Source organism: Gadus morhua, chromosome 2, assembly GCF_902167405.1.
Source record: "Gadus morhua chromosome 2, gadMor3.0, whole genome shotgun sequence".
Taxonomy (NCBI): domain Eukaryota; kingdom Metazoa; phylum Chordata; class Actinopteri; order Gadiformes; family Gadidae; genus Gadus; species Gadus morhua.
This window is the reverse complement of record NC_044049.1, coordinates 8,771,573-8,795,422: the sequence shown is the minus strand read 5'-3', so window position 1 is coordinate 8,795,422 and position 23,850 is coordinate 8,771,573. Positions and strand designations below refer to the sequence as shown.

General features: G+C 41.0%; 2 protein-coding genes and 1 long non-coding RNA gene across 6 annotated transcripts in view; 2 read left to right on the top strand and 1 right to left on the bottom strand.

Moving 5' to 3' along the window:
- The window catches only part of LOC115532638 (uncharacterized), a 15,239-nt gene extending 6,484 nt beyond the window's left edge, over positions 1-8,755 (bottom strand). Inside the window, exon 1 of the long non-coding RNA XR_003974084.1 lies at positions 8,270-8,755. This is a non-coding gene — a long non-coding RNA (uncharacterized LOC115532638). The remainder of the gene's footprint in view (positions 1-8,269) is intronic.
- gper1 (G protein-coupled estrogen receptor 1) lies at positions 1,316-4,468 on the top strand. Of its 2 annotated transcripts, none has more exons than XM_030342491.1 (2): positions 1,316-1,485; positions 2,480-4,468. In XM_030342491.1, the coding sequence occupies exon 2, from the start codon at positions 2,930-2,932 to the stop codon at positions 4,025-4,027; it is 1,098 nt and encodes a 365-aa protein (XP_030198351.1). In that variant the 5' UTR covers positions 1,316-1,485; positions 2,480-2,929; the 3' UTR covers positions 4,028-4,468. The 2 variants fall into 2 exon arrangements, with proteins under 2 accessions (XP_030198351.1, XP_030198355.1); XM_030342495.1 differs by having other exon boundaries at positions 1,316-1,559.
- Positions 8,641-23,850, top strand: unkl (unk like zinc finger). 3 transcript variants are annotated; one of them, XM_030342446.1, is made up of 15 exons: positions 8,641-8,739; positions 9,352-9,561; positions 11,913-12,089; positions 12,602-12,735; positions 12,844-12,973; positions 13,116-13,233; positions 13,855-13,939; positions 14,113-14,258; positions 15,321-15,371; positions 15,733-15,907; positions 16,351-16,440; positions 16,544-16,783; positions 17,290-17,483; positions 17,813-18,070; positions 18,211-23,850. In XM_030342446.1, the coding sequence occupies exons 1-15, from the start codon at positions 8,675-8,677 to the stop codon at positions 18,364-18,366; spliced, it is 2,229 nt and encodes a 742-aa protein (XP_030198306.1). In that variant the 5' UTR covers positions 8,641-8,674; the 3' UTR covers positions 18,367-23,850. The 3 variants fall into 3 exon arrangements, with proteins under 3 accessions (XP_030198306.1, XP_030198298.1, XP_030198291.1); XM_030342438.1 differs by having other exon boundaries at positions 12,844-12,979; positions 15,736-15,907; XM_030342431.1 differs by having other exon boundaries at positions 12,844-12,979.

Genomic DNA, 23,850 nt, shown 5'->3' with positions numbered 1-23,850 from the left:
CCTAGTGGTCAACTTCTTACAACATACGCAATCGTCAGACATTAGGTCGACGCCTAAAATAATGAAATCCAATCTGCATACCCGTGATATCATATGCAACAATAAAGGTTAATTAAGAAATTATCATAAAGCAATTAATATATTCATAATGATGGCCCGTTTTGTCTATGTACATTTGAAACAATTAAACAAATGATAATAAAATGTACTTAAATGTTCATAGGGTTTATGAATAATTTTTATCCAAAAGGCTGTCTGTCTGGGCCTCCGCCTCCATAATGCTCCTTCATAAATCCGGCATCCCTTGAATTAGCATTTCAAATGAAGCATGGTCGCTGTTGGACAATTCCGGCTGGAGCTCTTGACCCATGATCTGTTCTCCAGTCTAGACATCATGAAAATGTAAATGTTTCTGTTTTGACTGTAGATTGGGAGCAAACGCCAAATTAGAGGCCATTTAATATAATAGCGCTTATGTATCCATACAACTAATAATACATCCAAACAGACACCTCCATCCACTCCGTTATCCATCCACCGTTGGATCCACCCGCCCATTCACCTCACATCACGTACCTATCCATCCATCCATCCATCAACCAACCCACCCATCCAGCTACCCTTCCAAGCTCAACCTTATCCATGCTTCCTTCCTGTGCCTTCCTTCCTTGTTTATTCCCGGGGAGGGCAAGTCGGCAACCCACTACATTATCGGTTCATTCCCCCGAATTGACAGTAGCTTACACAGGTGTTTATGCCTCATCTGAAGAGACAAGAGAAGGAAGGAGGAGAAGATTAGAGAACAGGACAATTTGATCAGAGCTAAACAGAGCACATAAATCATATCATGTCATAGGATATCATGTCATATAATAGCATCAAATGTCATATTATATTATGTCTCATCAGTTCATGCCAGACCACCTTCAATTCCTTCTCACTATGTCCCATATTCGAAATGACATGGAAATGTGTTTTTTGTCATCCCATAATGCAATTGACCGTCTTCAATTTAATTCATGTAACATATAGTATGCACGTTAACAGGTCTTCATGGATTGACAAACCATAAGAATAAAATATAAGCAAAACATAAATGATTTACATAACAACTTGCATTTCAAAGCATTCCCCTCCAATTATCTATCTAGTTCTATGAACTTCTATTCTTTTGTTTGATTTAAGTGGACACCTGGAGACAAGGAGGAAGTAGAACGCACGAGAGGGAAATGAAAGGCAATTGGAATAGATTCTCTATTAAATTCTGGTTTACAAACCATCATTCTGTTCATCTCTGCCTCCCTCATGTCTGGCCCCCTCCCCTCTCAGTGGATGGGATGGGCCAAACAGAAGGAGGTGGATGGGGGAGAGAGAAAGCATCAGCTGGACATTGGATTAACAAATCTGTGCCACTACTTCGGCGTCCGCATCAGAGATATAACAACCAGGGTAGCAATCACCATCATTTTTTTTGTAGAAGAAGAAGTAAGTACTGCTTTTCGATGCCCCTTGCTGTTACCGGTACTGTTGCTGCTACAAGGCTAACTTGATTGATTCAGGTAACCAGAGTTACTATAGGGAGTCACAATCTGTCTTGAACTTGTTCCTATCTAATTCATATTATACTTGAAGCAATTAAATGCAAATAAAATATTGTCACTTGATTTGGGCTTCGAAGAAATGGGGATTACATTTTAAAAGAAAACTTTTCACATCTTTCTCTACCACTGCACCTACCTACTCTGCGGTGTCTCAATATGTATTGATAACAGCTGTAACTGTTTTTTACCCTTTAAGTAATTGCATGTCAAAACGGTATTGCTTGAGAACTACACTGCATTTACAACAAATGTTGGGTCAATGAAGGCCTACTTACTTTTCAAAACATGGTCAACGGCTTGTTGTCATTCAACAGTATAGCAATTCTATATGTTAGGCAAAACAAAACTATACAAACAAATGCATTGCATGCAGAAGTGAAATGCAAGCAAAAGAAGGGTACTGATGCTATAACAACGTTCTGGCAAATGGGTTCATCCGTGCACATGTTTGTGAGGGAGGTGTTGGGTTTTTTCTCTCAACATCTCAACTATTAATAGTCATCAAGTTGGGGCAAGCTCGTTAGAAAGAGCCAGGGTTCGCTCAGGGATTTCACATGAGCGTTTCAATGCATCTGTTTAAGTGTGCGGCTTGAATTTTAATGCACTTAGCCGGTGACCAACCGTCTAATGCCTTAGAAAAATCTCACTCAACAGTTTATGCATGTGCGGTGTAAAATCGACAATTTACCAATGGTACGATAAACCCGCATGGCATATTTGAGTTTGATGAGTGGCGCCGTTAGGCTTCCATAACTTCGAAGCATCTGCAAGTGTGTGCATGCGTGTGCATCTATCTATTTTTTCCTTAAATCATTTTCTACTCCCTCACCCCCACCCCCACCCCCGACCCCCCCACCTCCTTCCACTGTACATCTCAGGTGTCCCTGCAATATTGTCTCTGGCCGAGGTTTGCTGAATAAAGATGCACATGGACTTGAAGAGACAATCCACCACTAGAATCAGAACATGTGAAAAGCAGACGACCCAACTGAGACGGAGAAAGAAGTCCATCCCCTAGTCGCAGGTGTGTGAGTTTGGGCAGACGGGGCCGGCGTGAGGCTAACCAGAGACTGTAAGTGGAGGATGAGGCTATTTTAAGACATGGAGCATCTTCTTATTCTGCGCTGTGTGCGACGTTCAGACAGTTGGCCACTTTTTAGCGAACCCTAGTATTGATGCAGGGGGCCAAACAAGCCATGACAACAATGCCCTCGTTCCCATGACAGGAGTGTGCCAGCATGCCAAAACAGCATAAATGAGTCTCAATTTCCGCAAACCAATCTGGGAACTCCTGCAGTTCAACAATGTAGCCGCTGTAGGTGACCTTTATGGGGCCCATGATTCACAACGTTGTGAGCACCGTCAGCATGGAAGAGCACACCACCTCCATGCTTTGGATCTATGTCAACGCCACGGAATGGCTGAACACCTCGTACGACTACAACGCCACGACTGAAAACCCGGACACGTACCCGTACTACGTGATCGGCCTCTTCCTGTCCTGCCTTTACACCATCCTCCTCTTCCCCATCGGCTTCATCGGCAACATCCTCATCCTGGTGGTCAACCTGAACCACCGCGAGCGCATGACCATCCCCGACCTCTACTTCGTCAACCTGGCCCTGGCCGACCTCATCCTGGTGGCCGACTCGCTCATCGAGGTGTTCAACCTCAACGAGAAGTACTACGACTACGCCGTCCTCTGCACCTTCATGTCCCTCTTCCTGCAGGTCAACATGTACAGCAGCATCTTCTTCCTGACGTGGATGAGCTTCGACCGCTACGTGGCGCTGGCCGGCACCCTCAGCAGCAGCCCCCTGCGGACCATGCGCCACGCAAAGCTCAGCTGCGGCCTCATCTGGACGGCGTCGCTGCTGGCCACGCTGCTGCCCTTCGCCATCGTGCAGACGCAGCACAACGGCGAGGTTCACTTCTGCTTCGCCAACGTGTCGGAGATCCAGTGGCTGGAGGTGACCATCGGCTTCCTGGTGCCCTTCTCCGTCATCGGCCTGTGCTACTCCCTGATCGTGCGCGTCCTCATGAAGGCCCAGAAGCACCGGGGGCTGTGGCCACGACGGCAGAAGGCCCTGCGCATGATCCTGGTGGTGGTGCTAGTGTTCTTCATCTGCTGGCTGCCGGAGAACGTGTTCATCAGCATCCAGCTGCTGCAGGGCGCCGCCGACCCAGACCAGCCGACCGTCCCCACGCTGTGGCACCACTACCCGCTCACGGGCCACATCGTGAACCTGGCGGCGTTCTCCAACAGCTGCCTGAACCCCATCATCTACAGCTTCCTCGGCGAGACCTTCCGGGATAAGCTGCGGCTCTTTATTAAGCGTAAAGCCAGCTGGTCCGTGCTTAACCGCTTCTGTCAACACACGCTCGACTTACACCTTCCTGTGAGGAGCGAGGTGTCCGAGGTGTGAGTCCCTAGGGTGCAAAGAGCGAGAACTGGAATGAAGTGAATGAAACTGTGGATTAAAGTGACAATTAAAGACACCTTAAGGACAAAGCTCTGTTTTCTGGAGTAACAAAAGCATTTTTTGTTCTTCATTAAAAGGAACCCGATTTGGAACATGTCGCTTTCTTTTATTGCATCCTAAATCATCGAAGAGCCTTGATGAAAATGCACAAATGTTAGCTGGCAGCTAACCATGAATGCTTTATTCACTGCTATGTGAAGCTAAAAAGCAAATAGAAACAGTTAACAAGATAAGATAGCACAAGATGATCTCATTCTTGTTATTGTACTACAGAAACGGAATCGGTATAAGCTACTGTATTTCTAAAAATGTTTCCATTGGACAAAGTGCAAATGTCAAAGTATCCCCTAGGTATATAAAGGTTGCCTACAACAATTAATAATAGCATTGTGGAGAGGTTGTGACATTTTGTTTATAACTATTCATTTCACGTGCATCTAGTTCTATTTGGTGAATACAAAGACATGTGGCCCCCAAATTTAACTAAACAAATTAATTTAAAAAGTATTATTATGCTAGCATTGTTAGTTCTTATTCTTTCTGCAGCCGCTGCTGGGATTAAATCATGACCATAAAATAACCTCAAATCAACCTCGATCTTCAGTAAATATGTTTATGCATTAAAGATCAATAAACCAAAAAGTACGGGTCACAAAAAGGGTAAGCATTAACATTTGGTTGATTCTATTTCCTTTGAAGAACAGGGCAACGTGAGTCTGGGTCATTGCGTAATGCACAGGAGTTGTTCCTGCTTTTATTATCTGCTCAGTAGTTCTTTGATTTCAACCATCAGCCGTTCAATAAAGTAACTATCAGTAACTACAGTTATAAATGTGCACTAATGACTGCACAACTCTACAGAACAAAACGAACGAATCACGAATGGAAACGAAGAACCCAAAGAAACAGTTGGCTATAAATAGAGATCAGAGTTACCATGGGAGTTTTTTTTTCGTATGTTTTTTTTTTTTAATCTCATCTGACAGGAAGGAATATAGAAGGAGTCTGCTAAATGTTGGCTGAGATCCCTGCTGTCACGATCCCTACTTGTCAGCTCCTGTTAAGTGTGCAGCGAGAGCAGCAGAGAGGCAGGTGTTGTTTTGGTACAAGAGGACTGGGTCTGTGTAAACACATTACTCCACCGAGAAGATGGAAAGCTGCTGCGATCTGTTGTCCTTAACAGACATTGTTTAACGTCACACATTCAAACAGCAATGCTGAGAGGAAAGTGATGTTAGGTTGAAAAAACATGAGCAATCTTCATTTCTGAAAAAATGAAAAAGTGAAGTTATATTATGACACAGGAAATATTCCACTTCTTAATTGTAACGTAAAAATGTGTACATCAGGTATATTGGAGGGATGTAAAGCAAGTACAAAACACCATTGCCTATTGTCCTCTCCCTGCCGTCTACTGCTGTTTTCTATTGAATCGGCCACTGATTTGTGTTCCGTCAACCTATTCAGGCTGAACAAATGTTAAAATCAAACATTAGGGGTATGTGGCTTTGGTTTAAGTTCATATTAAGTTGCCATTGGTGAAAAGACAAGACAAATGACATGGTGTTCATTTTCTCGCTCACTTTGAGCCTAGCTTTGCAATCTTTATTGTAATACTGTTTAGAAATAAATGTGTTTTTATAAAACCACTGGACAAAATTCGAAGTTGAATTTATAGATTGTAACATTAAGTGTTCTAGAGACGATGGTTTAAATTCAGTATTCATGATCATTTCTGTAGTTAACGTCTTTATGTGTAGGCAGTGTAGAGGTTTCCTTATGTTAGTGTCTCAGTCTGCCCACTTGTATAACAGAGCTTCTTAAAACACAAGACACTCAAGGCCATCACCAAAACCATAAATTCCCACACAGTGAACTTGTGACGTCTAACTCTATAGGCGTCTAATGGTGGTATTATAAACCATGGGTCTATAGATCCGGAAGCTGTCTCAAGAAAGTGTTCCACATCCACCATGAAAATGTTTGAACAATTCGTTGTGATTATCTAGATGAGAATCAGCTCCAGGACAATTTTCACTGCAGCTATTAGCCCATTAGAGTAAATAGTTTTGCCTTTATTTCCACAGACTAAATTGGTACAGAAAGAAAAATCCATTCATTCTGAAGTTGGATTTGTTTTATTCTTTAGAAACACAATTTTCAACAAAGGTGCAAGGTGATGGGTTCAGTGCAAAGACACAACTTACATCATACCAGTATAGGTAAAAGCCCAAACCTCCAAACTGTAGACCTTCCATTGACTGTATTTCCCCAAATGACAACCACTTTACTCAGTTATTTGGGTTGTTTTGAACTGTTTCCACAGCTCAACAAGAGAAGCCTCACACATCCTGGGTGAATAACTTTGCGCCTTAACCAATAGTTGAAATGGCTCTGCGGTCTTGGAGCAGTGAGTGTTTGCTGTTTTAATAGAGCAGGCAGCTATTGATGATTTCTGCAATGAGAAAACCTCCAGCTCGAGCATGTTGTTCCAGCTGTAACAAGCAGCCTGGGAAAGTATCTCACAGGGTGGTGTTGTTGCCTTGAGAATGCCATTTTATTGATGCTCTACTTGTTTGTGACGCTGGTGCTACTGCTCAGTGGCGTGCCCAGACTGACTCAATAGGGATGGCCCTTGATAGCACAGGGGGGAAAACACAGCCTTTGCAGTGCAGTGCGGAGAATTTTCACATCACAGAATGAGAACTCGACCAACCATTATTTTAGGGGGGGGGGGGGGGGGGGGGGGGGGGGGGTAGGTGCCACCCGGGGCCACCCTGATGCAACGGCATGTTGAATTCTAGAGGAGAGTGACAGACAGGATTGTACATGACGCTTATGGGATGTTTGGATTCCAAAAAGGTGTGTTAAATTAGGACAGCAAGTCTTAGGAACAGAAACAGAAAGGATGCCTCTGAATATCATCAATGGAAAAAAAGGCTCCCCAGCCAATGGCCGATAGATCGGATCATTTGGCAGGTAAAATAATGTAGGGTTACATATTAAAGCCACTTGGCCAGTATTTGTTTAAACTCTGGCAAGCAAAAAGACCAACATTTTAAACAAGACAACTTTTAAACAAGCTCAAAACCAAGAAACTCTATGTTCAACCATGCAGTGGAAAACTCTATATTTTATAATTTATTTCCCCCATGTCCCTGTCTCCTGCCCTCAAACACACAAACATACATACCACACACACACACACTGTGAGAAGGGCTTTACAGAGGACTGTGTTAACAGCTGGGACTACAGCGTAAGGTTAAGGGTTTGTGGGTACTGACGTCATGCAAGGGACAATGGTGGCGACTTTTCCCCTTTCTTGTATTCACAGCACATCACGCGACTGACCGTGTGCATCTCCACAGAACATATCGACCATCGCTGACGTTTGAGGAGTTGGATATTCACAATTTGATCAACTCATTCCAAAGTATGGGGCTTCGCTTTCTCGATGATGTCATCATGCTTCCCCTAACTCAATAAAGGGGGGCTTTGAATGGAAACTTCTAGTGACTAATAATAAGAATACAAATAAAAGATGAGAACCCTTTTAAAGGAAAGGAGGGATTTCAGTTCGATAAACAACACAATGTAAAATTACTTAATGCTGAATCTAAGGCTCAGAATCTAATGCTGAATCTAAGGCTACCATTAATTAGCCTAATTAACTTAACTATCTTAAAACAACATTCCTGCTTGAGCCATTCTGATGTAAGCGTGTGGCATACATACCCTTAACGGCAAAGGTCCTGTGTGGTCACAGAACTGCAGGCTGAAAAAGCTGTGGGTACTGGAGAAAGTCAAAGTAATTACAACAAGATAGCCCACGCTTTATGCATAATTACAAAGAAGCACACGCCGTAGGCTTCAACAGCTGAATAATTGATCCGATTTATAATTGCATTAGTGTATTAATACTCCTTTCAGCAAAAGGGCTGAGAATAGACAAGCTTAGTAGATATACTGTAGGACAAAGAAAGGGGTCGTTATATACATGTGCTGCAATATAATACATACTTAAATTCAATGACAAACAAGTTGACTCCATTGTTTTTTTATTTTCAGATATATTCAGATAAGTTATACCTCATATATTATTTTTCCCTTACCCTCTTTGCGTGTCTTGGAGCGTGCACAGACGCAACTACGCACACAAACACCCGCGCAATCACACACGCATACACACACACACACACACACACACACACACACACACACACACACACAAACATATGCATGCTAAATATTGTTAAATATATAGTTGTCGCTGCTGAGGAAATAGCATGTCAGAAGACCCAAGCAAATGAATAAACAAACAGTAAGCACAACAAATAACAGAAAAATAAACTAAGTGGCTGTAGTACAAGCAAGCTCCATGCATCAAAGAGAATAAACGACAATCGCTTTCGTATAATTATCAATTAAACAGAATGAATTTGGCTGCTGTGGCCTTCCAGTAAATAGATAATAATTATTGAGAAAGGCACACAGGGCGCACGTTGCTTGTTAGGAGCGTGGGGGACGGGCTCTGCTTGGTATGCAAGCAGCAGGATGACGCGCATGCGTATTGGATTGTTTTGACTGAAAATGCCGTCGGTTTCGAAAACGGCGGCCAATGCTTCTCCGCAAACCGAGAAGCCTACTCACTATACGTAAGTAAAGCTACAGCAGAAAATTACTCTGTTGGCAATATGTAACGTATATGATCGTTTTACATGCAGCACAATGCATTTACAATTCTTGCTTGGTGAAACTCTTTGTTCTGCGTTGAACATGGTGCTTTCCTTTGGCTTTGTGACTATCTACATTAGCAAATACCACGACAGCAATAATGTTTTCGACGCATAATAAAATAAAATGTAAGCGACTAGTTGATTCTGACTTTTACTATTACCATACGGTGTTGATCTAGCATTGATATAACTGTTCGAGTGCGAAGCGTGAACTTGCCACGCTAAACGATTAGCCATTGACTCGCTATCCAGTTTGCTTGTAAATAGCTTGGCCTTATTTCCTTCCTTGTTGTTACGCACTTTACTTGACGTACGCTCAGCGCGCCTCTGCTAGTGTCACGTACGAATCGCTGCGTACTACTTTTGTAAATGGCCAATACACGCTGGTAAACCTGAAGCAGCATCCACAACAACACAACGTGAAATGTTACTATTTTTGTCCGACTCTTTGTTTTTGTCACAGTCAATGAGTATTTGCAAAGGAATGTGTGCAAAGGAATGAGTACTAACAAAGTCTCATCTTTATTTCAGTTATTTGAAGGAATTCAGAACAGAACAGTGCCCGTTGTTCCTCCAGCACAAGTGCACGCAACATAGACCCTTTACCTGTTTTCATTGGCATTTTCTTAATCAGCGGCGAAGACGGCCCATACGAAGAAGAGATGGGACTTTTAACTACAGTCCCGATGTTTATTGCACAAAATATGACGAGACAACAGGCATATGTCCCGATGGAGACGAGTAAGTCCAACTTTCATGTGAAATCTTGTTTCTCCACAACATTCGGAATGTTCCACACAGAAAAATGTTATCAGTAATTATATGGGTATTGTGGAGGGCCATTCGTTTACAACTATTTATAACTTGGTCAGATAAGCCAGCAGGTAATGTAATGGCAAAATCAGCATCATGTAAATCAACAAAATATTCCAATGCACCTGCCTGTTGTGGAAATATTTAAGATTTGTTTGAGGATACCTCAATGTAGATTATAAGCTGTGGGTGGCCCAGCTCAGGAAGCAAATTCTGTGTTTGTTATTTTGTAGTCAAAAAGATGAACCCTTGGTTTTACATTTGATTATACCTTAACAGAGCCATTTGTTCAGTTGCTATGTCATGCAGTGGCCCTGCTATGCAGTTAAATAACCCCTTGTTAGTGCTGGTGAAATTTATTTCACTCCTCACTGAAACAGCCCCAAAAAAATAACTTGCTACAATTGCCTACATACTGTAAAAAGCATGAGTGCTGAAGGAAATTTGAGGGGACTCTGATTTAGGTTTGGCCAACATATATTAGAATGTAAACATACTTGCTCGTTTGCTGTCAGCATATATAACTCGTAGATCATTCTTACTTGAATGCATCTTTATGAACGGTTCAATGCCACCAATGACCCATACGATTGTACAATACATTTATGAAATGTAGTTTCATTTCCTAAAAAGTTTCTGTTTTGCAACACATTTTCTCCCAAGACTGCCATGCAAATGTTCTCAAAGCAATATATGCAGGCTGTTTCACAATATGTAGTCTTGCTTTAAGTTATTAATGAATTATGCATGTAAATAATCTATGAAAGTGAACCTATTAAAGCCTATTTTGCGTATGTACATGAAACACAATTAACATTAGTTTCCGCCTTTTGATTCAGTTTCTTTGATTCTTTATCAGTTTATTTAAGTCCAACATTTATCTAGAAAATCTGAATCAGAAACGTGTTGTGCTGACACTGTATATGTGCTTGGCCCCTGCACATGTGAGTTTTCTGATGGTAAAGCAACTGTTGCATTACTGGACAGAACACACATTTGTATAAGTCATCAGGTTAACATGATTGATAAACCACCATGTGTTTCTTTAACCCGCAGTTTAACAGACGCATTTGTAAGCAGTGCCTCCTTCAATCTAAGCGTCGCTTTAATCAGAAAGACTTATACAAAGTTTATTTTCAGAGTCCAATGTTTTTTGTCAGAGATAGAACTTTGGAAGTAAATATAGTTTGTAGCTCTTGTTGATTTTGACTCACTTTGTAATCCAAGTATAGGTCATTTAACTTTTCGGGGAGTCACCAAAAATATTATGTGAACAATCTTTCAATTGACTTAAACCGTTGTTATTCCTTAAAGATATACACATGTTTGTGTTATTAATGCTATGTTTCCTGAAAAGGTCTTTAGTTGATATTGCCAAAACAGAAACATCATGTTCGTATGATTGGGTAAATGCTATCTCAATGAAACAGAAATTACAATAATGTATGTACTGAAATATTAATAGATTGTTACAATTATTTTTGTTATTCAAATGAGTATTTTAATTTGTACACAAGTGTTCCATATTCACGGTTTATTTTATTATAACAATGAAATATGCATTATACAGTTGAATCATTATCCGAAAAAGCATGTTGACTGCACTAGACTACATTACAGTTTTTGGCCATACCGTTGGAGCAGGATTGTTTTTCAATTATATTTCACCACAACTATGCACATCTGGATTTGGAAACGGGCTTTGTTGCTCCACAAAGCTTTAAGTAAATGTTGACTGACTCCTGAATGATCTGCTGCAGTCTTTACTATCCCTCTACTACGAATCACTGCTATTTTTGTATGACCTTATCTGTTGCTATAGCAACTGTTGCTATTCAGAAAATTAAGATTGTGTGAACTCCGGAGGCTTACTTCTCTTTAGCCCGAGGAAGGTTTTGACTCTGTGTGCTCCTGAGTGCTCACATTATACTGGTAAAACCGCACGATCACAAATGTCTTCCAATGATATGCAATTATAATTATATTTAAATTATTTCTTTCTTGTTATTCCTCGCTGTCATTATCTAATTTGAAGCAGGAAACTGTAACAACAAGTTCCAGCACATCAGGAAAATGTGCAGCACAGCATCACATTTTCTGTAATGTTGATATCTCAACAGGATTCATACATGATCAAAATTTTATTCCACATTTTATTAATCAAAAGCCGGACACAACTTATTGCCTATATTCTTGATTTGATTTGCATGGTTGTGTTTGTTTTGAAGATAACTCATTAACAAACAAACTCTGTCCTTTCCTGTCCTGGGTTTCTTCAGTTGTCCGTACTTACACCGCACCACTGGTGACACAGAGCGCAAGTACCACCTCCGCTACTACAAGACGGGGACGTGTATACACGAGACGGACGCCCGTGGGCACTGTGTAAAGAATGGTCTGCACTGTGCGTTTGCTCATGGGCCCCACGACCTCCGACCCCCGGTCTATGATATCAGGTGACATGGACACACAACGACATACACAACAGTAACCCGGCACGCATATAATGGCCAGTGTACCGTCTGTATCGAATACGCTCAACGGGTCTTTTTAGTACCATGGCAGTTGGCGGCCAGTTAGTTGGGGGCTTTATTGAAGGATTTGTCAAGGTTTTGGAAAGTGGGAGCCAAGAAGAGTTGACAATATTCTGTTGGGTTAAGTCAATAACCACCCTTGCGTCAGCATTATTATCACGGACGATTTTGGTCCTATGTTACCTCAATCATTTTAAATTATTTTAAATATTTATCGATCATACCTGGGATAACATGCTTAAGTTGTTGCGTCTTGTGGTCAGGAGGGTTATAAGCTGATTTGACATCTTAATAAACTGCTCGTGCAGGTTGAAAAATAACTTGAGAGTTCTCATCCGAATCGAGATTATTTCTGTAAAACAAGCTCTGTGCACTTGATCCACTTGTGTCATCCAACGGAACTAACGCAGTCTGCATCCGCTTGTGTCCCTCAGAGAGCTTCAAGCACAAGAGGCGCTCCAGAATGGGCAGCTTGGGTCGGGCGAAGGTATCCCAGACCTCCAGCCTGGTGTCCTGGCAAGCCAGGCCATGATAGAGAAGACTCTAACGGAAGACCCCCGATGGCACGGTGAGACACAACGTCCGCTCACTCCCACTCGCTGTTCATTCAAACGTTGTTCCGTCACTCTGCGCGGTGCACTTTGTCGGTGAATGACACGGGCCTTATTCCTTGCAGATACCAATTTTGTATTAGCAAACTACAAAACGGAGCAATGCACCAAGCCCCCCAGGCTATGCAGGCAGGGCTACGCCTGCCCGCACTATCACAACAGCAGAGACCGGAGAAGGAACCCCCGCAAATACAAGTACAGGTGACCCAAGTCTCGACTCTAAACTCAAATTACAGGGATGTGATCAAATGTTAAAGGCCCCCGTGATTTGTGGTGGTGTTGTTGATGTTGTGTGGTATCCGGACGGTCCCGTCCCCCCGTCCCCCCCCCCGCCCAGGTCGACTCCCTGTCCCAATGTGAAGCATGGGGATGAGTGGGGCGAGCCCTCCAAGTGTGACAGTGGAGATGGCTGCCAGTATTGTCACTCCCGCACAGAGCAGCAGTTTCACCCAGAGGTCGGTCAATAGGATTCCTGCTGGACTATAACTAATATAATATAATTTTTTCCAATTGCTTGGATTTGGAATGCAGTGTTTCTCACACAAATCCTACAAATGTATATTTTTCAATAACATTGTTAATGTATACTGTCTGAAAGGACGAGTTCTAATACCTCATTCTAGCCATTAATATCACTCTATTTGATGTTTTATTGCTTTGTAATTCAATTGAACGAGTTGGGTTTATTTTAAATCATTTAACGAACCTGTCATCATTGTGCTGTGATTACAGCTAAGTTAATAAGTGACTATTGAATACTTTAATGATTGATTGACAGGCTTGGTCATTGTTTTTATATGCTGTGCTGTTGACACTGTGTATTTGTGGAAATCCTGTTCTTTCTTTTTGTTTATACATCTGAAATTATTCTAGATGTGCATCTTATCGTGGTCATATTTCATGATTTTTCATAGATATTGTGTGTGTGTGTGTGTGTGTGTGTGTGTGTGTGTGTGTGTGTCAGAGATGATACAGGAATTAATAATGACCGAATAGCCTTTTCTTATTATCATATCAATAATATTTGACTATGACTCTTACTTGTCTGATTATCTTCATTGCCTCATTGTTTTAAGATCTACAAATCCACTAAATGCAACGACATGAGGCAGACTGGCTACTGTCCAAGAGGACCATTCTGTGCTTTTGCTCACGTGGAACGTAAGCAAAACAATTCCTTCCTCCAAAAAAAACTGACCACTAGGGGTCATGCTGACGAGCCGCTACAGGTTCCTTGCAGTAAACTAGGGTCCCTTCTAAACACCTAACATTGAACCCTGTGGAGTGTAGGCTAAGACTGTGGGCCCTCAAACAATGCACGTGTCTCCTCCTAGGGATCCCCTCCGCAGAGGAGACGATGAGCTCCCTGCTGAGCGCCATACAGTCCGGCTCCCAGTCCCAGCAGTATTCCGAGTGTCCAATCAGTGAGTGGAACAGCGGAGGCAGCTCCTCCACTCCTGCAGGCAGCAGCAACGGCCAGGTAGCTTGTTTGTTGTTGTTATTGTCATCATACATACCTGGCGGTTTCGAGTCATTGATCTGGAGGACCTAGATATTGTTTTTTTTTGGGTGGTTTGATATTTGGGGCATGGAAAGTGTGCCCCTCTCTGTGCTTTTTCATAATGGGACAAAAGTTGCTAAAGAAAAGAGGGATGAATATTGAACATAAATATTTTATAAGCAAAAACTGCAAATTGGTAGCTTGACATGCATTGGAAAAAAACGGTGAAGATGAGAACAGATCTTTTCCCAGCTGCCATCATGAGTTTTGTTTCAGAAATGTTTTCCGGAAATGTATTGCGTAACAGTAAATTCAAGCCAGAAAGTTTGTCTTTTGCCTCTGCTTTTAGAGTCAGCTGTACTTTAATGCTTTCACTCTCATATTTATTTGATAAGGCTGTCAGTTCTGTTCTGCGCTACCCTTTAGTATTCTTAACCTTTTTATATTGATCGGTGGATCTAACATATCTGCCGCGTTCCTCTCAACCACACTTAATTGTGTCCAGGAAAAGGAACCCAGTTCCCAGTTCATTGCAACCATGCACTTATATACTTTTAAGATAACAAACTCTCTCTGAGCGGGTGTCCATCCCCCACTTCAGGTTTCGGGTGTGGGACAGTAAATTCAGGTGCACTGTTCTCTGGTTTCAGGAGGACAGTTGATATCCTAGCCCCGCCTTCTTATATTTAGATTTGAGTTGTTTTTTTGTGTTCCCCTTCCTTGTCAGTTGAACTCGTTTTGTGTTGAGCCTTTTTGTCGTGTCACCAATTAGGAGTTGTGTTTGTGTGTGTCTAGTTACAGTACCTAGTTAGTAGTTGGCTTATATAAACAATGTGCCGACGGTCTTGAATACGAATGCGGGTAATTTATTAATTGCAAACCCCACTCTAAAAGTTTTCAGAAATGAATAAGCCAAGATATAAAACTTTCAAAAGATAACAAATTTCAAAGAAAATGTCCATGTCGGTAATGGTTTTGTGCACTATTAATATTAATAGTTATTAAAAGGGCTGCCTTTTTTTCTTCGTCTTTTTTCTTCAGATAAAGAATGAGGGACATGGAGATCAAAAGCTGAATGACTCAGACAAGCAGGTTAGTATCTGTCTATTACGTGTAGTGTTTGGCATATTCAAATTATACTGAAATAGCACTATGGATGTTGTATATCAATATGTGCCCCTGATGATGAGGAGGGCTAAAGATTTGAACCACATCTTTCAGTGACAGCGCCCTTTGAGTTATACTGAAATCATTGCATAAAGTGGATGATAATGTTGTGGATATAAAACACACTTTGCTGAAATAAATCCAACCTCAGACGGTGGGCGTTGGCGCTCCGAAATGAGCCTCATCCCTACCGCTGTTCTATTTACATCTCAACTAAAGAAGCTATAATTCGCCATCGCCCGCATAACAATGGTGTTCTGAACAGTCCTGTTCTTTTCCTGGGCAGCAGAACGCCGTGTTCTCCGCAGGGAACCCCTTAACGTGCAGCGTCACCTCCAGCGTCACATCGAGCCTGGCTTCCAGCATCGGCTCCGACAGCTCCTCGCCCACCACCCTGTCCACCATGAACGTCAAGGCCACCCCCTTCTACCCAGGGAGCAACACGGTCGAGTCCGTCATTGGTGAGTCACGCCTCGACATGCTGCAAAGCAGAAGGCGACGTGGTTAAGGAACACGTGTAGTGGCTTGTTATATAAACGATAAATATAGACGTGTGTGTGTGTGTGTGTGTGTGTGTGTGTGTGTGTGTGTGTGTGTGTGTGTGTGTGTGTGTGTGTGTGTGTGTGTGTGTGTGTGTGTGTGTGTGTGTGTGTGTGTGTGTGTGTGTTCTCCCGCCTAACTCAATTGGGTGAGCTGGGCACCAACAATGCAAGGGTGACAAAGTTTGACTCCCACTGCTATCACCCAGGCTAAGATTGCATGCACACACGGTATTATAAGACGCTTTGGGTAAAAGCGTTGTATACATTACGTGTAATGATCCTACTGATCCTACAACTATTTCCTTATTAAATGTGATTAATGTGTAATTATAATAATACTTTTTTTTTTTTTTTCATTTCAGGCTCGGCTCTAGATATTAACTTCAGTGACATCAACGTTGCGTCTCTTGAACAAGATCTGGAGGAGCAAGAGGACCAAGTGGGGTTTGCAAGTAGGACTACGCTCAACTTAACAAAGAGATTAGATTTTGAGGTTCACACCATGAAATGAATTGTTGCTAATCCCATTGTGCGTTCCCGCCCCACTCCCCAAAGGTCAAAGGTTGCTCGCCGGATCGGCCCCGGTTAACATCCCGGGCTCCCTGGGCCGCTCCTCCTCCTTTAACTCCTCGTCATCGCTCTCCACCTCGCCCATGAGCTCCCTGTCCCAGTCCCTCTCCCAGTCCCTGCTCGGGGGGGTGGTCTCCCAGACCCCCCATCAGCCCTCGTCCATGTTGGCCAAGCAGGAGCACGGCCTCCTGGGAACCCCCACCTCCTCGTCCCAGAACTCCCTAGGTGGGTACCATGTCAACGCCTGGGTTTCTTCTTCTTGAACCAACAATGAAAAAGAGATGTGACTGGGTAAAGCCCCTTTCACTGAGATGTTATCAGTGCTGTTTGTTCCCCGTAGACCCTTTTCACAGTGGCGTCCTTGGAGGACAAATACAGATCATTCGACACACTTATTATGGGTCTGCTCTTTTTATGCACCCGCGCCTGGGTAGTAGAATAGTAGAATTTGATCAAATCCCTGTGAGACAGTATTTCAGTCTACTACCCAACATGTTTCCCGTTGCAAAAAGGAGATAACTTTGCAACTTTGTGTTATGTGCGCCACCTGTGTTTGTTGAATACGCCTGTCGAAAAGAGTCTATTTACCTCAATCGACCTGCAGGCAACCTTGAGCCCGATGCCTAGCTAGTCTTCTTACCCCTTAATTACCCGTGTCCTGATTCACTGAGTCCCTCTGGCTGCACCACCCATGGTAAACTGTCTCCCTCCACCACCGCGCTCCCCGCCAGGTTTGAACGGAGCCGCCAGCAGCATCTGGGACTTTGTGAGCGGCAACTTCTCTCCCAGCCCGTCGCCGGTGTTCAGCAGCCTGACCTCGGGGTGCAGCGGCGGCGGGGGGGACCTGGCCCGCCTCTTCAGAGAGCTGGACGAGGCCAAGAGGAAGCTGAAGCAGTGGGAGGAAGCGTGGCACCAGGTCAAGCAGGTCGGTAGTAGCGCCTCCCTCCCACATCCGATTGCGTTTGGCAGCGTTGAGGGATCGCCAAAGTTTGGATTTTCCAAACTTTAGCAATGATGCAACGAAACCTGCAGCCGGGTCTTATTTTTTAGCATACTTAATCGCAGGAAATGGGTTGGATTTGATTATGTCGCAATTTAATCTCGGATGCTAAATGTAGTTGTAGTGGCATGGCGGCAACAACAACCAAAGGAAGTGGTTAGATCGGATTAGGTCTGCGCTGGGTTTGAACCGGGGGAACACAGGACTGAGTCATCCTCGCGCCGCAACGTTCCGCCTCCTCTGTCGTGTGGCAGGCGTGCGAGGCGTGCCAGAAAGACGCGCTGGAGGCGAAGGAGCGCGTGAAGTCGGCGGAGGCGGAGCGCCAGCTAGCGGAGCAGAGGTGGGAGGAGACGGAGCGCAGGCTGAAGGAGACCCAGGGGGACTTTGACGCTCTCTGCCGCGGCCCCGGTACGCCCCTCCTGCGTGGTCACGGGGACCTGGACCAGCTGCCCCTGTCCAAGCTCCACTCCATCCAGAGCCAGCTGCGCAAGGACCTGGAGCTACTAGACGGGGTAAGGGTCATTTCTGTCATTAAAAAAAATATTACACCGGTAATTAAAATCAAATAAATAGTCGGTAGGCTATTTCTTTGTTTTTATCCTTTTTACACAAAGTTGCAACTAATGTTTATTTCTCCCTCCCTTTCCAACAGGTAATATATCAGCTACAGTCAAAGAAATGTATAGTTTGCCAAAAGCATGATCGTTGCATTGTACTGCAACCGTGCCAACATTATGTACTTTGTGAGAACTGTGCGCCTAGTAAAACAGAATGTCCTTACTGTAGAACAAAGATTTTAAAGTGGTGATGTACAATTATACAAGGGTACTATTTATAGAACTAGCTTTTAGTAAAGATATAAAAAAAACGGATTCACATTATGCTTAGAATTTTCTAAAATTGATATTTGTGTTTTGATAGTAACTTGATACACATATGATTAATGATGTTTGACTGGTCAAATAACTATTACAAATTGGGTAGTTCAAGTTTTTTGGGAAATAGTTCTTTCACATGATGGAAGTCCAATCACCCTTGCATGCAATTATACAAACACACAAAATGTATTCATATATTAGTACTTTGAGGGATAATGGTCGACCAAGTTAATCATTTTCAACAGTATTTATTCATATTGGCAACCAAAGTTAGCCCCAACCCAAGTATCTTGGAGACAAAACAATATTGTGTCATAGCTGGGCAATAATTTGATTAGAGATGGTCCACCATCATATACTGCTCTAGATTGATTTACAGACAATGTTCCTAAAACTGAAAAAAACAACTAACAAAAATAATGTTTTTAAACAAGCCTACCAAAGACATCCTTTTAGCTACTTTCATGATAAAGTTTAGTAGCACACTGTTTTGTCTCATCCCCTGGGGTGATGTCTTCAAAGTATTTGAATCATTTTATCTAACTAATGCTGCCATAGTTTTTTCGCATATCACAAATTGAATCTTTTGAACCACATCGACTACAAAATATAACTTTTCTAGACCCACTCAAATTGATTTCTATAATAATTGATATGATATATTATCAATTGTCTGGATGATATAACAGAGTAGATGGAGCATGATTTAACAAAGTGTTTATTAACTAAAAGGCCTATTATATAAGTCGTTTGAGGGATTCTTCCTGAAGCCACCGACCTCAGGATGAAGCACACAGTGAAAGTATTGTTGGTATTTAGTTTCAGGAGTGTTGCTCTCTCTGGTTGGCTATCTCTGTTAAGGGGACCAAAACTAAATGTGCATTCAGCACAAAAATTTAAAAAAGAAAAAAAAAAAAACAGCACCCTTATTCACTACATGCGGTACAATACTCATAAGTTGTTAAGATTTACTGATGTAGAAATTGTGTCTTTTATATCATCTTAATGAAATATAGAAAATTACAAATGTAGCCTTTTTTCAGTTCCCCTTAGTCAATTACTTTTTCAAGCCCACATATTTAGTAGCAATCATTTGTAGTATGTGTATACTATACCCAGTCAAGCATCATTATTTTGACCAACTTTCCAGAAGTTATTTTTCTTTGTCGGCCTGGGATGTATAGACATTTGCTTTAAGCTGCATTGTAGGTTTATATTTTTCTTAAATAAGCAAATTTCTCGTTTTGTGCAAACTGTGAAACATAATGATATAGGTTTCCTTTTTAAGATCATGGTATGTTCTCTCTCTCTCTCTCTCTCTCTCTCTCTCTCTCTCTCTCTCTCTCTCTCTCTCTCTCTCTCTCTCTCTCTCTCTCTCTCTCTCTCTCTCTCTCTCTCTCTCTCTCTCTCTCTCTCTCTCTCTCTCTCTCTCATATTAAAAAAATAATCTGTTAGAGGAGTTCATATTAGTTCCTATTTTAATCGGTAAATGAATACAATTTCAATCAAATAAGTGCACATTTAAAATGCAATTTTTAAGGCATAACCAGCAGCTGTGATCTCAGCAAGGCAGTTATTCAATCGGTCCTTTTTAACTCACGTAGAGGTATAACCCTATGTATAGCCCTAGCTATTAGAATTGCGTGTCATCAAATGCCGGTTATTGTGAATCTCGTAGATCGCCTACTGATTGTGTCTAGGACATATCGGCCTCTCACTCTTTTAAGTGCCTTGCCTTTTAGATTCCAAGCTCACGTCCAAGCAGTCAACGTGGTAGTCGGCTCTCATGCGCGGGTGCGAAACATGTCTCTTTTTTAACGGCAGAAGAGATCGTGTGCCCCTGCGTTACAGAGGAACGATCCTCACTCAACTAAGTATATCTGTCGATTTATAATAGTACAGATTTAGTCAGCGCCCGTGGTCCGACTTCTACCCCTTTGATATGCACCACACACAAACCTGTGTGGAGCTCGATTGGTGCAGCTTCACCATCAGTCTGCTATGAAAACGTTTTTCAAGTAAACATTTGGAAGTATGCAAACACGTAATAGGGACAAGACTATTTTGAACAGTTAAGTGATATCTTTTTTGTCAGTGAATGAAGAATTCTGTGGTTAAAACTTGCTCGTTGCGTTAATAATTACGACCGTGTATTGTGCTTTGGTTACTCTAATTGAAACGACCTTCTACTGTGTAAAAAAAACTAAACGACAACAACTGCATTTTCTTGCTTTAAGTTTGATAGAAGAAAATAACAAACATGCCATCTCCAGGTACACCGTTTGCTGTTTGCAAGGGTGGGAAAATGATTTGTTTACATTCAAAAGGATGGAAATCAATTGGCTCACGGGAGGGCAACCCTCATTAAAGTTTATGGTTATTTTGTTTTTGTGTTGATATTATAGCATATGATCTATTGCATGTTATATTATGCGATTTCTTAACCAGCTTAAAAAAAAAGGACAAAAAAAATCGGTTTGCACTGTCACACTGCCAGAATATTTGTAATGAATCAGTTCTAGTGTACTAAAGGCTTATTAACGTCACTTCTGCAAGCTTTGCTGCAACTAGAAACGGTATTATCGTAGTTTATTGTAATACATTTTAGGTGTTTGAATGTTGTGCATAAAAAACTTGGATAAAACGAAACAAAACTTTTCTAAACTATGTTCTTTTTCATCAGACTTGGCAAATCTTATGCTCGGTATGTCTTTCTAAATAGGCTGTCATCCTTTGATCAACTTAAATCACTGCAATTGACTTGCAGGTCTGCACTTATGTAATTAGCTAAAAGAATGTTCAAATCGTATTCTCTTTGTATTATACCCTTCCGACAGACTGCAGCATACGCAGTGCTATCGGTCCACTTTTACAAGGGTATGATAAGCTATTCTGTTTGGGCGTTTTCAGACATCCAAGTTCAGGATGTCTAGAATAGATAAAAAAAAGCAAAAAATAAGATTTAACCAAAGTGGTTGTATGTATTTTTGGGACATTTGACCCTAAAAATAGAATGCAAATGTCATGTTTATATTATCGCAGTGTTCAGTCCAAAAGTCTTGTCCACGTCTAGAAATGTACTGTAGACCAAGGCTCTCGTATTAATTTCCTAAAGTAAGTTTCCATTTGTTGACACATACATTTATGTAACGCAGCTAAAGTACTTTGCTAAGGTACTTTACCAAAGTACTAAGTTAGGAATAACTTTATATAATGTCCAAACAATGGTAGATTTTACTCATTTCAAATTCATGGTCAATTTATTTCCACGCGTCTATTATAAATTGAATTATTATAAATTCTATTTCAGGGTACATTTTTCCTTTTGCGTTTGTCAATTGATACCACACACTATTCTCTTAGTGAGCAAATAAGAGGTTGAACTAGCTTTTCTTACAATATTAAGGATTTTATAGTTGTACCAAAGACCTCTGCTGTTATTTATTTTGAATTACACTACGATATTTGATATTACGCCTTCGATATTCATCTTTTTTTTTTCAGAATAAAAATGAAATAACAATTTGATTATCACCTAGTACCTTAAATAGATTCTCAGAATGATTTCCCATATCCATTTAGTCTCTAGGGATAAAGAAATATAAAATAAATGGGTCAAATTCTAACAAAGTATCTGTATTTGTATATTAAATTTTCTGTGACGTATATTCTGGTGTTGCTGACAAATGTGACATTGTCTGTTTGCCCGTTGTACCTTAAGCTAACGTACATTTTTGAACAGTTCTACATGGAAGGATTGTCAGGTGAATGATGTGTTTAAGTTCTTGAGAGGCCATAGAATTTGTTCTTTTACTTTTCTGGACTATCAATGGTTGTGTGCTGTATGCTTCTACAGTAAATCTACAATGCCTGTCAGGTGCTTTTCTTTTGACTGTTTTTCTTCTTGTTTAAGCTTTTTGTGATCATGGCTAGAAAATCATTCTGTTTTACTCTAATCAATATATTCCTTTAATAATGGTGACCAGCATCAATGGCAAATACAGACATATTTAAAGAAATCTTGACTTATGTTACCTGCCCTAAAAAAAATTCTATTTCTAAAGAGATTTTACGATTATTTGCTCTGTGAACGTACAGCTTACATTTAAAAATGTTCCTTAAATTTGATTTAAATGTATCCCGATACTGGACAAATTGAACTTCTACACCTGTGCCTTTAATTCAATTACAATGATCTCAATTGGAATCAAGGATATTTTGTGCCGAGATTGTGTTTTGATAACAAGTTGAATAGAAAAATACAAGACTTAATTTTGATCAATATTTCAGTGCCTTAGGACATTTTGTAGACCTTTTAAATTATCTGCTCTTTAACTGAAGGTCCTAATAAAAGGCTTCTTTGGCTTTGGACAATTAGATTAAACTACTTACAAAATAACCAACGCATGACACAAGGGTGTCCAATATTGTCCAAGGGGGTCCCGCTGTCTGTATTTGCCATAATATTACATTGCAGTAATACCTAATTTTATATTATTACGACATCAGTTCTCCATAAAAATGCCCAGTTGATGTATAATCAACATCAGTTGTGGAATAGTTGCATTACTGTTAGTTGTTTTGTGATGTCTTTTTTTTGTTCAAAAAATAATAATTGAGCCTGAAGATTTATGCAATGTTGTACCGGTGCATACCCTGAGTACATGTATACGAGTTAGGCAGTTGGAATTTAATAATTTGAAAGAAAAATAGCACAAGTTTTGTCAATATTGAGGGACAACTTGTTCCATATGCCACAAATATTTTAAAGTAGGAATGTTACTTTTAACTTTGAAGCCCGGAAATATTGAATGTATTCTTGATTTTAAATATACCATGGATGGGTCACTGGAGAACAGTTGAATCATTAAGATGTAGCATCTAGTTGTAAATCGCTATCCATTCATATGTACACAAACTAGAACATGCAAAATTTCTGAAGTTTCTGTATGTATCAGTGTATCGAAATGGTAGAGAAAGAAATGTGATGTTTCTCAGGGTAAAACAATGATTTGATGGAGAGCCAATGTTTTTAATCTGAGGAAACGGCATTTCACAGATTTATTTACCTTGATGTCGGTTGGTTTAATACATTTATTTATAAATGGAACATGTCCCTTATTTTGTGGCAAGCTGTTGATATGTAGGACACTATTCTGATAATCCCAGAAAAAGAAATATTTGTTTGTATACTGATATTGTGTAATGAACACAAGACATTACCTGCAAGTCTATTATAATGCTAGTCTTTTTTTTTTCTAAATTAAGATTTGTGTACTGCATAATATTTTCTTTAGTGTTTTACTAGTTTGTTAACTGTTGTTTAAATGTTTCACTACGGTTATGCAATGGTTTACAGATTTCACATTTATTTTTATCATCTTGCAAATAAAAATGATTTTTTTCATCTGAAA